Genomic DNA, 12,366 nt, shown 5'->3' on the forward strand with positions numbered 1-12,366 from the left:
GCACACCACCACTAACCTACACAGTAAAGTATGTATGTTGCAAAACTTACCTGCAGCAGCGCTGCAGATCTGTCGCAGCCCGTGTGCGCGATTTTGGCGCCTTTGAGGGGGGGGGGCGAGTTTAAAATGCAATTTTCTCTAGGCTATTGAAATCGAGGTTGTTCAGCCTACTTAGTTGCTGACGAAAAATCGCTGCAGCTATTTTTAAACTAAATTGGTTTATTTAATTGTTATAGTAGGTTAAAAATCATCCTCTAAACCCGCGACCGGGTTTAGCCAGCGGGACGGATCTCATGTAGGGGACAACGCAAGGTTGGCTGTTTATATTTACATTAAAAAGCGCTTTATACAAAATTTTATGTTGCGAGTAGCTGATTTGAGGGCCCATTAAATCCTGCAGTATTTTTCTGGGCATATGGGGTACAAATTCACCGCAATGGGAACGTTGCAAACCATCGCGTACCACAGGATCCCACTCGAAAGCTGATTCAAATGGCCATTAATTTACAGCAATTGAACACTAAATTCCTTCCATTTGGCCTATAAATGAATGAAAATGAGATTTAAAAATCATGTTTTATTGTGAATTATTGTGTGAATGTTTTTTGGACACTTGGGCTATTAAAAAATGTTAATCTTTCTTAAGAAATGGATAGATGTTTAGATGTAGTAATTGAAGTTTGGAATTAGCTACAATTGTGTAACTAACTAATTATATGCTTTAATTTCAGGTCATCCAAGTAAGATTGTTTAATATTTGTTTCAGAATGCTTCAATCTATATAACTGAATTTCTTTCAGTTCTCTTAATTTTTAATAAAGTTATGGCCATTTCACTGTCCTTGATCACAGCTTTTGTGTTAAGTCAATGGAAAATCAATAGGGAACAAGATGCTAATTTCCGAGTATGAAAATGGCCATAACTTTTTTTAATACTGAAGATATGAAAGTGAATTATGTGTCAAATTAAACTTATTGTTGTGCTTTATCTGATGGGATAAATTGCAGACTTGACTTTTAAAATGTCAAAATTTTGTAACATTGCTAAATAAAGGGTACAATTTATAATTTTACCGAAGCTAATTCGCCAACAAATCTGCACGCCTTTGGACTGTGGGAGGAAACCGGAGATCCCGGAGGAAGTCCACGCAGGTCAAGGGGTGAAGGTACAAACACCGTACAAGACAAGCGCCCGGGGCTAGGATCGAACCCGGGACCCCTGGCGCTGCGAGGCAGCTCAGCGACCCCACCGCCGCGCCTCCCAAGTTGCGTGAGGATAGGAGGACTACATCTCCCATCACCCACCTCGCATCCGCGGCCGCGGCGACCAATCAGATTCGAAGTCTGCGCCGTTGACAGCTCGTGGTGGGGGGGGAGGGGAGTGTAAGCGGTCCTGTGATTGGCTCCAGTTTTGGCGGGCTGGAGCTGGCGGCGCGACGATCGGCCGCTTTGAATTTTCATTGAGCGTTTGGGCGCGAGCGCGGATCGTTGGGGTTTGGAACCGTCCGCTGCGGCCGCACACACCTCGCGCACCGAATAAACACCCTCCAGCAGCTTTATTAAGCACTCTCCACTGCGACTATGGATCTGGCATCGAGCCCCCTGCGAGTAAGCGTGACTTCTTTTGTTTTAATGTATTGTATTGTCTTCAGATCGTCTTTGTTGAGATTACGGCCGGTAGCCTGTGTGGAAATCGGGGGGTTTTTTTTTTCCCGTGCGTCGATTGTAAAATGCAAAATGTGCGATTTTTTTCTCTTCCCCCCCCACCCAGTCAAAAATAAACTTCGTTTGCTGGATCAACGAACTATCTGCGGGAGGAACCCAGCGGGTCGAGTAGCGGCTGGAGCAGGGGGGGGGAGGGGAGAGCAAACCCTGCATCAACATTTGTTTTATTGCAAAACAAAAAATACGGATTAGAAAACGTTTTTTTTCTGAAGAGATCGGCGTTTAAATAAACGAATGCACACTTCTCTTTTTTTTTTTTTTGCATGGTTTTAAAACATTTATGTCTCTCCTGTTTCCGTTTGCTTCTTTGTCTGAAGAGGTAAACGGAAACTGAAGATCATGCCATAAACAACTTGACTTGACAGGATTCAAATGGTTTATTCCTTAACAATTACATCGGATTTTAGCTCGGGGTGGCACAAATTTGATAAGTGCACGCAAGTATCAATGCCAGTTGAGCATCGAAAGTGCTACAGTGCAAATGCTCTCATCACATTTGAATTCCACTTACCTGGAGTTGCCATGTTTTGGCTCTCTATGAGTGAAGTAAAATCAATGATTACAGATGAGAAAGAGAATCCGGCGGGATCACTATGGAACAAACAAGCAAGGAATTGGAGGAAGGAGTACAGGACGCAGAGGAAATTGAATGATGTGGAATAGCAATGATGTGAGGTTTACATTGCTCTTGCCCAGATCAAAGAGATAATAGAACTGTATAGCACAGAACAGGAATTGCAGTCCACAATGTCTGCCAAACATGATGCCAAGATAAACGAATCTCCTCTGCCTGCAGTGATCAATATCCCTCCGTTTCCTGCCTATTCATATGTCTATCTGAATAATTAATTAACACAATTATTCAGGTTTGACAATCAGCCATCAGAATTGGAATGTTTTGAACACAAGGGGATGAGAGAACAGGAGAAGGTCTGAGAAGATGGAAGGGAGTGAAATAAAAAATGAAAAGGAGCTGATGATAGGAAAGAGTGGGTAATTCTTGAGAAATATCTGAAATTAACAATGGAAAATGATATGCAAACTGCAGATCTGAAATTAAAATGGTAGCACTGGTGATTTCTTGAATGGAGTAGAAACTAAATTGCATAATTCTGCCTTTGTATTACATTTGAAAATAAACTTACTGTGCACAAAGAAAATCAAGGATTGCCTTCTCTAAGGAACACATTCAACCATTTCCTTACCTCCAAGACCTCTGTTAGAAAGAATGTGTGGCATTTTCAAACATCCTGATGCCTGCCACACAAACCATGTACCCTTGATCTTTTTCAACCTGCTGTCGGCCTATGTATCTGTTCTTTTTAAAGAAAGACATTTTTTTTTGTTAGCCTGGTCTGGATAAATGAACATGACATGCACAATTAAGAACAGACTGAATCAGTGCAGTTCTAGTTCATGTCTAGTCTATTTCACCCTGCCAACCTCCACATTCAAGACATAATCCTCAACTTTGCACCAGCTCCAATATGATCCTGCCACAAGTTATATCTCCTTCCCACCCTGCTGCTTTAGCCACTCTCTCTATGATTGCCCATTCTGCTCATCCCTCGATATTCACTTCTCCCTAACTATTGGTACTTCACCCAAAACGAAAGGTGTCCGCTGTCCTTTCACTCAGGAATTTAAACAGTTTAGCATTCAAAATGATTACCCCCTCCAAACACATCATTTAACTGAGAAAATGGGTTCTGCTCATCTCTATGTAACTGGATCCTCGACTTCCTCATCGGCAGACCACAATCAATATGAATTGATCAATGAATAAATGAAAAACTGATGTTTTACATTGTCCAACCAAACTCAAACCCTGCTTGGCATCAACGCATGTCATGACCTGGGGCTGGTTTATTTCGGGCGTGTTGTCCACAAACTCTGCCTAACAGAGGAACCAACACAGCAGATGCTATCCCAGTACCTGTTCGATGACAAACTTGGCAATCTACCCACGATATACAAGATCACTGTGGATCATGCAGTCACACCAATAGTTCGTGCACCCCACCGCGTTCCCCATGGCATGCAGAAGAAAATACACACCAAGCTTAAACGCATGGTCTCCATTGGAGTCATTGCGAAGGCCAGTGAACCCTCTGACTGGGTCTCCATGGTCATGACCACCAAGAAAAACAAGGAAGAGTTGCGAGCCTGCATCAACCCCAACGATTTAAACACAGCAATCAAACGCCCACACTACCCGATGAGAACCACCGAAGATGTAGCTGCGCAAATCGGAAATGCATCGGTCCTGGACGCCAAAAGCTGGCAAATACCACTGGACCAGGCATCGTCTGCCCTGACAACTTTTTCCACGCCATTTGGCCGCTACAGATTTTTAAGGATGCCTTTTGGCATAAACTTCCAGCGCGCAATGGAACAACTGTTCGCGGAACATCCATGTGCCATCATTGTTGACGACATCTTAGTCTACGGCCGTGATGTGGCCGAACATGATGCCAACCTAAAGAAGATACTAAAACATGCCAGAGACATTAACCTGAAACTCAACCCTCTGAAATGCAAATTACGGGTTTCGGAAGTCACCTACTTTAGGTTGGCATCATGTATTCACCAGCAACGGATTAAAATCTGATCTGTTAAAGACTGCAGCCATCAATGAGCTGCCAGTCCCAACCAACGTCACCAGCTTGCAACGGTTCCTCGGCATGGTTAACTACCTGGGTAAATTCATTCCCAACCTTAGCGAACTTTCTGCTCCTCTGCGACAACTGACCCACAAGGACAATGCATGGTCTTGGTACCCGCAGCACCAGAGAGCCTTCGAGACATTAAAGCTACAGCTAGCCAGCGCACCTACTCTGGCATACTTCAACCTTAACCTGCCAATTACCGTCACCTGTGATGCATCAACTACCGACGGCGATGTGATGCCCGTCTCTTATGCATCACACACCTTGACAGACACTGAACAACGTGAAGCACTCCGTTTGAAATACGACCCTTCTTCCTGGTCCGTGACGAGCTAGTGCTACAGGACGGAATAATTGTCAAAGGCCACAAAGTTGTCATCCCTCCACTCTGCGGAGTGGATACTACGAAGACGTCCAAGGAGGCCACCCCGGTACAGAGGCCACTCTAAAATGAGCCCAGAACATGATCTACTGGCCCGGGATGACCAGGTACAAACGCGATAAGACACGAATCATGTGCCATCTGCAACAGTTTAACACCACACCAACAGAAGCAGCCACTCTTGCCACAGCCAGCACCCTCCCTTCTGTGGTCGTCACTGGCCGCCGACATCTTTGAATGGGTTGGGAAGCACTACCTCGTCCTGGTTTGAAATCGACCTACTGCCCACGATAATCTCTGAAACCGTGATCCAGAAACTTTCAATCCATCTGTCCATGCATGGTGCCCCCGTTCGCCTTCAAACTGATAGCGGAACCCAATTCACCAGCCAAAAAGTTCAAGAACTTTGCCAAACGATGGAACTTTCAACATGTCACTAGCAGCCCTGAGTACCCACAGTCCAACGGACTTGCTGATCGCGCTGTTCGCAGTGCTAAACAACTCATGGAACGCTCCTTCCTAACGAAATCCGACGTCTACCTGGACTTGCTAAACTTACGGAACATTTCAAGAGACAACATTCTTGGCTGCCCCGCCCAACGACTAATGTCCCGCCAGACATTGTTGCCTGTCTCCCAGCAACAGATGCAGCCGCAAGTCCGCTCTCCCACTGTGATACAAAAACGAGTGCAGTTTAAATGCGACACACCGAAGCGTTTCTATGACAAGACCAGCAAACCACTTATACAAGGACAAGTGGTACGCCTACAAACTGACAAAGGACATACCAAATTGGGACATATTCATGGCCCATCGAAGGAACCACGCTCCTACCTGATCGAAGTCAAGGGTGTCCTCTACAGACGCAACCGCCAACACCTTCCCGTGAAGGAACGTCGTCCGGCGCCCCAGGGTCCTGATGCCCCACCGCTTGTGTTCAAACCAACGCCTGTTGCAGCCGTTCCATCACCTGTCGCTTCCAAGTCCGCCCACTCCCCGCGTCGGTCTGCTCCAGCGTCTCCTGTTGTAACCGGTATCCCGAGCACCCTGTGTCGGTCCACAACTGGTTCCCCCGCGGCGGTCTCTCCCCACAGTCCCATTGGGTCTCCCGTGGTATTACCAGCCCCCGTCTTTTCGGAAGGAAAGGGTGATGAGGCAGCCCCCTACCGCACGAGGACCGGGCGGGTCAGTGGGCCACCCAATGGATATGGCGATTTTGTTTAACCCTACTATTCCCTCAGCTTACCGTTTAACGTGCCCTAGTTGCTTTTTCATTTCTACAAGAAGAGATGTAGATTGGCTATTGCATATTAGCCACTAAGAATGCTTAGTAATTATAACTCCGTCTAACGCATGCTTTATAGTGTACGAACTCGCCTACTGTCTTCAGTAGCTGCAGTAGACTGAATGTATGATGTATTGCTTATATGAGGATGACCTGAACATTAAAGATGCTTATACCCCAACCAGTGAGAGTGAGGTACTTACACCATGTGTATAATTTTAATGTATATTTTGTCAATGTGTCTAATTTTATTTTCATCTTCATACAGCCTTTGTTTCCCAATCAACTCACTAAGGTGAAGAAAGGAGCTAATGATCCAAAATTGTCGGTCGAAAGAGTATACCAGAAGAAGACACAGTTGGAGCATATTTTGCTCCGTCCTGACAGTTATATTGGCTCTGTGGAACCTGTTACACAGGTAGAGATTATTATTTTTGCACAATAAATTTAAATACTGATGTAATATTTTTATATAGTATGAAACATACAAACACGTACTATATTTTGTTTATTTTTCACAAGATCGTTAATGCACCAAAATGAATTGGGTTACTTTAAAAGAATAATTCCAATTGTGATTTGGAACTATTTTGAATATCTTATTATTTTTTCTATTGCAAAAATCATGTTAGTATCAATAATTTGTTTTAGTTAGCATCACAACCTTGTAAATATAATTTAAGGGAGAATTGAGATTAAGTGGGGTATATGTGCAGGATTGTAAGAATAGCAAGTAATAGTGTTGACCTATCTCCTACTTTGTAGTCAACTAAAAATATTTGATTTTAGTGTATAATTTATTTTGTAAGCGTTTAAATTCTAAACACTTTAAAATGAGCACTATTTATTACTTCGTGGCCCTGGAATTTGTTTCCATGAGTTTGAGACTCGGTATGTGTACCTTTTTTAAATATCAAGATGGTGCAGTATGCTTTGCTGCCAGGTCCACTTGTCCATTGATGTAATGTCCACTTATACAAATTTTCTAATGCTGCACAGCGATAATAACAAGCAACAGGAATTTGCCTTTTTTTCCCACACTGGTTTGCCCCTAATCTAGCTTGCAATACATGTCAATTTTGAGACGCTTTTCTTCTAAGACACCAGCTTTTAATTCTCCTGAAATTTATTGAATATCTTTGAAAGTATAAATGAGAAAGAAACAATTTGGTTGAACAGTAATAAATTAAAATGATATTTAACTTCCTTTACAGCAAATGTGGGTGTACGATGAAGAAATTGGATTAAATTGCAGAGATGTAGCTTTTGTTCCTGGTTTGTACAAGATATTTGATGAAATTCTAGGTATGTAGGGTAAAGCTTTGTTATCTTTCTAAATTTTGAATTGTGCAGAAAAAGAATAATGCGAAATTAACCTAACTTATTTTAAATAGTGAATGCGGCTGATAACAAGCAGAGAGATAAAAACATGTCCTGCATCAAAGTCAACATTGACCCGTAAGTGCTTTAAAATTTATTTTTATTTTAGTCACGTTCAAAATAAAGTGTAATTGCATAACCATTAATCCTGAAACTTTGTTTCTTTACACAGCAACTTGCACTATTTACAGACAGTACTATGTAGTAGGTTTATTGCAGGAACATTGTGGAGGCATGTCCAATGAATAGGTTACCTGTCATAAATCATACATGCATAATAGAATGCTGCTGATATGTTAGGTTGACTATTTTCTCAAACATTAGAGTGAATTCTATTTAGCTTATTATCAATTCTCAATTATTTTTATGTCCTATAGTACTTGTGATGTGCAGGGGAAAAAACTGCTCCATCCTCTTGTACTTCAGTGATTTCCATTAAGCATTTTGCTGTTGATTACTGTACAAATATTCTTGAAAATAGTACTGTAGAACAGAATGGTCTGAAGCACACAAATAATTATGTTTTTCCATTCACAGTGAAAACAACACAATTACTGTATGGAATAATGGAAAGGGGATTCCTGTTGTGGAGCATAAAGTGGAGAAGGTTTTTGTTCCTCATCTCATTTTTGGGCAGCTGCTGACCTCCAGCAACTATAATGATGAACAGAAGAAAGTTACCGGTGAGTTTGTGCTTTTCACTGAGGGGGCTCTGATAGAAGTTTATAAATTCTGAGTGTCTTAGATTGGGTACATAATCTTTTTCCAACTGTAAAAATGTCAAGCACAAGAGATCTTAGCTGAGAGGTCAAAGTTCAAAAGAGACATGCAGGGAAAGTTTGCACTAGTAAATGCTTGGAGTGCACTGTTAGATAGAAGCAGACATGCTATATTGATGTTTTAGATAGGCACCTGAACATTTGGGCAATGGAGGGTTACATGTCACATACAGGCAGGTGGGATTAGTTTAAATTGGCACTGTAGTCAGCAGAGACATGGATCCCAGTTCCTATTCTATATTCACCATTACTTGGGAGTTTGCCTAATTTGAAATCTGATCTAGAAATTGTATCGATTCCAAAGGCAAAATATTTTGCTTTTAATTTTAAGGAAGAGCTAGTATGACCATAGTACCTAATAATTAAAAGTTAATCACTAGTCAGTGGATACATTACTATATGCTATGCAATCCAAGAGGGAAAATTCCTACTACGTTCTGTGATGCTTTGTTATTTAAGATACATGAGCCTGCAAGGTAGACATTGAGAACAGTTAATTTGGGATGAAAATCCATCACTAAATTGTAGCATGGTTCTGTGAGATAGAAATGTACAAACGTTGTGATTCATACTGATGTGATGATTTGTTTACACTTTGTACTTGGATCTCATGCTTACTGACATGGGGTATATGCAATTGTCCAAATAACATTTTTTAAAAAAAAATAATTTTGTAAGTTACTACTTTGACATCATCAACTTTCGCCTTTTTGAATAAACAAAATGAGAGAATACTTTTTTTTTTCTTTCAGGTGGTCGAAATGGATATGGTGCAAAACTGTGCAACATTTTCAGTTCAAAGTTTACTGTGGAAACAGCTTGTAGGGAATATAAGAAATGTTTCAAACAGGTAAATTAACCTCTTGATCATTTTAAATGAAATTGATTCCTTTTGGTTAAACTTTAATATTAGTTATGCTCAATACAATAATGTAGCGTTTGCAGCCATGAAGGTTCGTTGAGAACACACTATAAAAGTTTTCTCAATAGGGTGATTTCACGAAAGGTCACTGGATCATAGATCCTCACCCACGTGACCGCAAAATCCAACTGGGGTACAAACGTCACTTCCAGTACATGTTATTGATGCTGAAAATAAAGATCGTGCAGATATAAAGATCGAAAATATCGGGAATTATCGCGTTTGCTCACTGCATTTCATCAAAACATCAATAATGCCTTAGTTTTGATGAAATGCAGTGAGCAAACGCGATAAAATCTCGATATTTTCTATCTTTATATCTGCACGGCCAACAACTTCCGCTGTTATTTTCCCTTCAGCGCTCTCTTGTCTTTACCTTCGTTTTTCTTTATCTTCTGGACTCTAAAGTAAGATAGCTGTGTCTCACGGTCACCCCGACTGGCACAGTTATTTACAGCTCAAAAACGGGCCGTTTTCGCGGTTTTTAACAGGTTTGAAAGTTGGCGTTTTCAGCATCAATAACATGCACTGGAAGTGACGTTTGTACCCCAGTTGGATTTTGCGGTCACGTGGGTGAGGATCTATGATCCAGTGACCTTTTGTGAAATCACCCTATAGCACGACCATTTGAATTATGTTTGCTGTGGTATACAGAAAACATTAAAGAGTGAGTTATGATAAAACTGGAGGAAAGGTGGTTCAGATGGCCATCTAATCTGTTATGATCACGTAGCGGAGTCATTGCGCAACCTAAAATCCATCAAATTTCCTTAGCACTTGAAAATAAGATCCCTCTAGCACATTATGTAATTCTGTAAGATTATATCTTATCTGGGGTCCAAAGATCTAAAAACTTCTGTTTTAAATGTATTCAACAAATGAGCTCTTTATTAAAGAACTTTACTGATTCATAACATGTAAATAAATTTCTCCTTATCTCAGTTTAAAATAGTTGAGCTGTTGTCCTGAAAATATGACCCTAGTTCTGCACATTTGAAACAGTCTTTCACTGTCTACCTTTTTACTGAACATATTACATTTTAATTAGTCATATATTCTTCAGTTCATTACATTTTTATTTAAAACTATTATGTTATTCAATCAAGGGTTGAACTCTTCTAATTGTATTTTGCTTACCTCTGTAGACCTGGAAGGACAATATGGGAGATGCACAAGAAGCTAAAATCAAATACTTTGATGGTGATGACTACACTTGTATCACTTTTCAACCTGATCTCCCAAAATTCAAAATGCAATCTCTTGATAAGGACATTGTGGCAATTATGTCAAGAAGAGCATATGATATTGCTGGCACATGCAAAGGAGTGAAAGTTTTTCTAAATGGCAAGAAGTTACCTGTACGTTTCACATAATATAGCTGGGTGTTTCATCTGCAGTGTATTGATGCATCTATTTGATCAATTATCTTTTTTGAAGCCATATTGAGAGGATTTTAAGTGTTTATCTGTTTCCTAGTTAAATAATTTTGTAGGTTTTGTAATTCTTATGTTGATCTGCTCTAATTTTAATATTGGACATAAAGATAATTACTCGCATGAACTATCATTTACACTCTGTATGGCACACAAAAAAGAATGCATTTTTAATCGTTAATGCATTTTTGCTTGTTTAAAAAATTCATGTTTTCAGGACAGGTTAGTTTACGTACTTAGTTTCATTATTTTTTAACGTATCATTTATTGGATAAGAAGGAAAGTGGATAGTGTAAATATTAAGAACTTGGTTATATAGCATTCCCCTTTCTGCTCTAGAATTTCAGTGAGAGAATAAAAATCCTTTTGTAACATTTAAAATATTTAATTACATTATACAAAATTATCCCCAAATAGACAATAACTGAAATGGCAATATCCTGTTTTTCAACTTGTAGGTTTCTGGATTCCGTAGTTATGTGGATCTTTACTTGAGTGGCAAAGTGGATGAAACAGGTAGCCCACTCAAGATAATCCATGAAGTTGCTAACAATCGGTGGGAAATCTGTGTGACGATGAGTGAGAAAGGCTTCCAGCAGATAAGCTTTGCAAATAGCATTGCTACCACAAAGGTAAACTATAATTTAGTGCAATTGTCAAATAGAAAATATGACTTTAAGCGATTCTCCTGTTGGCTTAATGGGTTTAGTCAAAGAGGGGCTGAACAACACAGACCTTAGAAGTCTAAGGTTTTGGCTTCTATATTCAGTTAATTGACCTCATGCAGGCAGTAGTTTGAATAGGAGACTATCAATAGGCTCTTACTCAACAATTACAGTAACTTATTTATTACCTATGTTAAATGGGTGACGTTTCGGGTCAAGACCCTTCTTCAGTCTGAAGCAGGATCTCATCGCCCATTCCTTCTCTCCAGAGATTCTGCCTGTCCCGCTGAGTTACTCCAGCATGTTGTGTCTACTAGTACTTGCCTTTGTTATCCAGCTAAACTGGATAACATCTTCAAGATTTCAGTTGCATAATTTAGCAAAATGAATTTCAGAATTTGGTGCCAAATGATTGAGAACATTTCTGCCAAAGGTGAACTATTTGACTGTTTTGATTTTGCAGGGTGGTCGGCATGTTGACTATATTACTGACCAACTGGTTCACAAGTTAATTGAGGTTGTCAAGAAAAAAAACAAAGGAGGCGTGGCTATAAAACCATTTCAGGTAAGAATCGCCTAAAAGTGCTGAATAGCAATATCTTAGTCTTGAAATTAATTGCATCTTTTGGGCGTAACCAACAAAATGCTCTGATTTCCAATTGTCTGAGGGTAACCATAGGATTGATTCTCCACTAACACTTCACTCTGACAATCTTATAAATTTGCAATGTCCTTAAGCCCCCCATTTTAGAAATAATATACTAGTCTGCCAACTAAACTTTAGAAAATAGTGCTATCTTAGAACTAGCCGTGATACTTCTTGGCTAGGTTCCCAATCTCATCTGAATACCTTTTTTACAAAATATCTTTGGAATTGTTTATTACAGTAGGCAGTTTGTGATCTCTTTAGTAAGGCTTGACAGTATTCTATTTGATTTGCTTATTATATCCGTCTTATTCTAATTATATTAATGTACCTACGATAGACACAAAAAGCTGGAGTCTCGACCCAAAACATCACTCATTCCTTCTCTCCAGAGATGCTGTCTGTCCCGCTGAGTTACTCCAGCTTTTTGTGTCTATATCTTTGGTTTAAACATCTGCAGTTCCTTCTTATGTATTAATGT

At 40.1% G+C, this 12,366-nt stretch overlaps 1 protein-coding gene across 2 annotated transcripts in view; it reads left to right on the forward strand.

Annotated features, from left to right (window-relative positions):
* Positions 1-1,402: 1,402 nt before the first annotated feature.
* top2a (DNA topoisomerase II alpha) overlaps positions 1,403-12,366 on the forward strand; it is a 50,331-nt gene continuing 39,367 nt past the window's right edge. The window contains exons 1-9 of one of the 2 annotated variants that reach the window (XM_033035037.1): positions 1,403-1,607; positions 6,329-6,478; positions 7,275-7,365; positions 7,455-7,518; positions 7,978-8,123; positions 8,972-9,069; positions 10,287-10,499; positions 11,033-11,206; positions 11,703-11,804. In XM_033035037.1, coding sequence (XP_032890928.1) covers positions 1,581-1,607; positions 6,329-6,478; positions 7,275-7,365; positions 7,455-7,518; positions 7,978-8,123; positions 8,972-9,069; positions 10,287-10,499; positions 11,033-11,206; positions 11,703-11,804 — 1,065 coding nt within the window. In that variant the 5' untranslated portion in view covers positions 1,403-1,580. The remainder of the gene's footprint in view (positions 1,608-6,328; positions 6,479-7,274; positions 7,366-7,454; positions 7,519-7,977; positions 8,124-8,971; positions 9,070-10,286; positions 10,500-11,032; positions 11,207-11,702; positions 11,805-12,366) is intronic. The other variant, XM_033035036.1, reaches the window with a different exon arrangement.

This window comes from Amblyraja radiata, chromosome 16, assembly GCF_010909765.2.
Source record: "Amblyraja radiata isolate CabotCenter1 chromosome 16, sAmbRad1.1.pri, whole genome shotgun sequence".
Classification (NCBI taxonomy): domain Eukaryota; kingdom Metazoa; phylum Chordata; class Chondrichthyes; order Rajiformes; family Rajidae; genus Amblyraja; species Amblyraja radiata.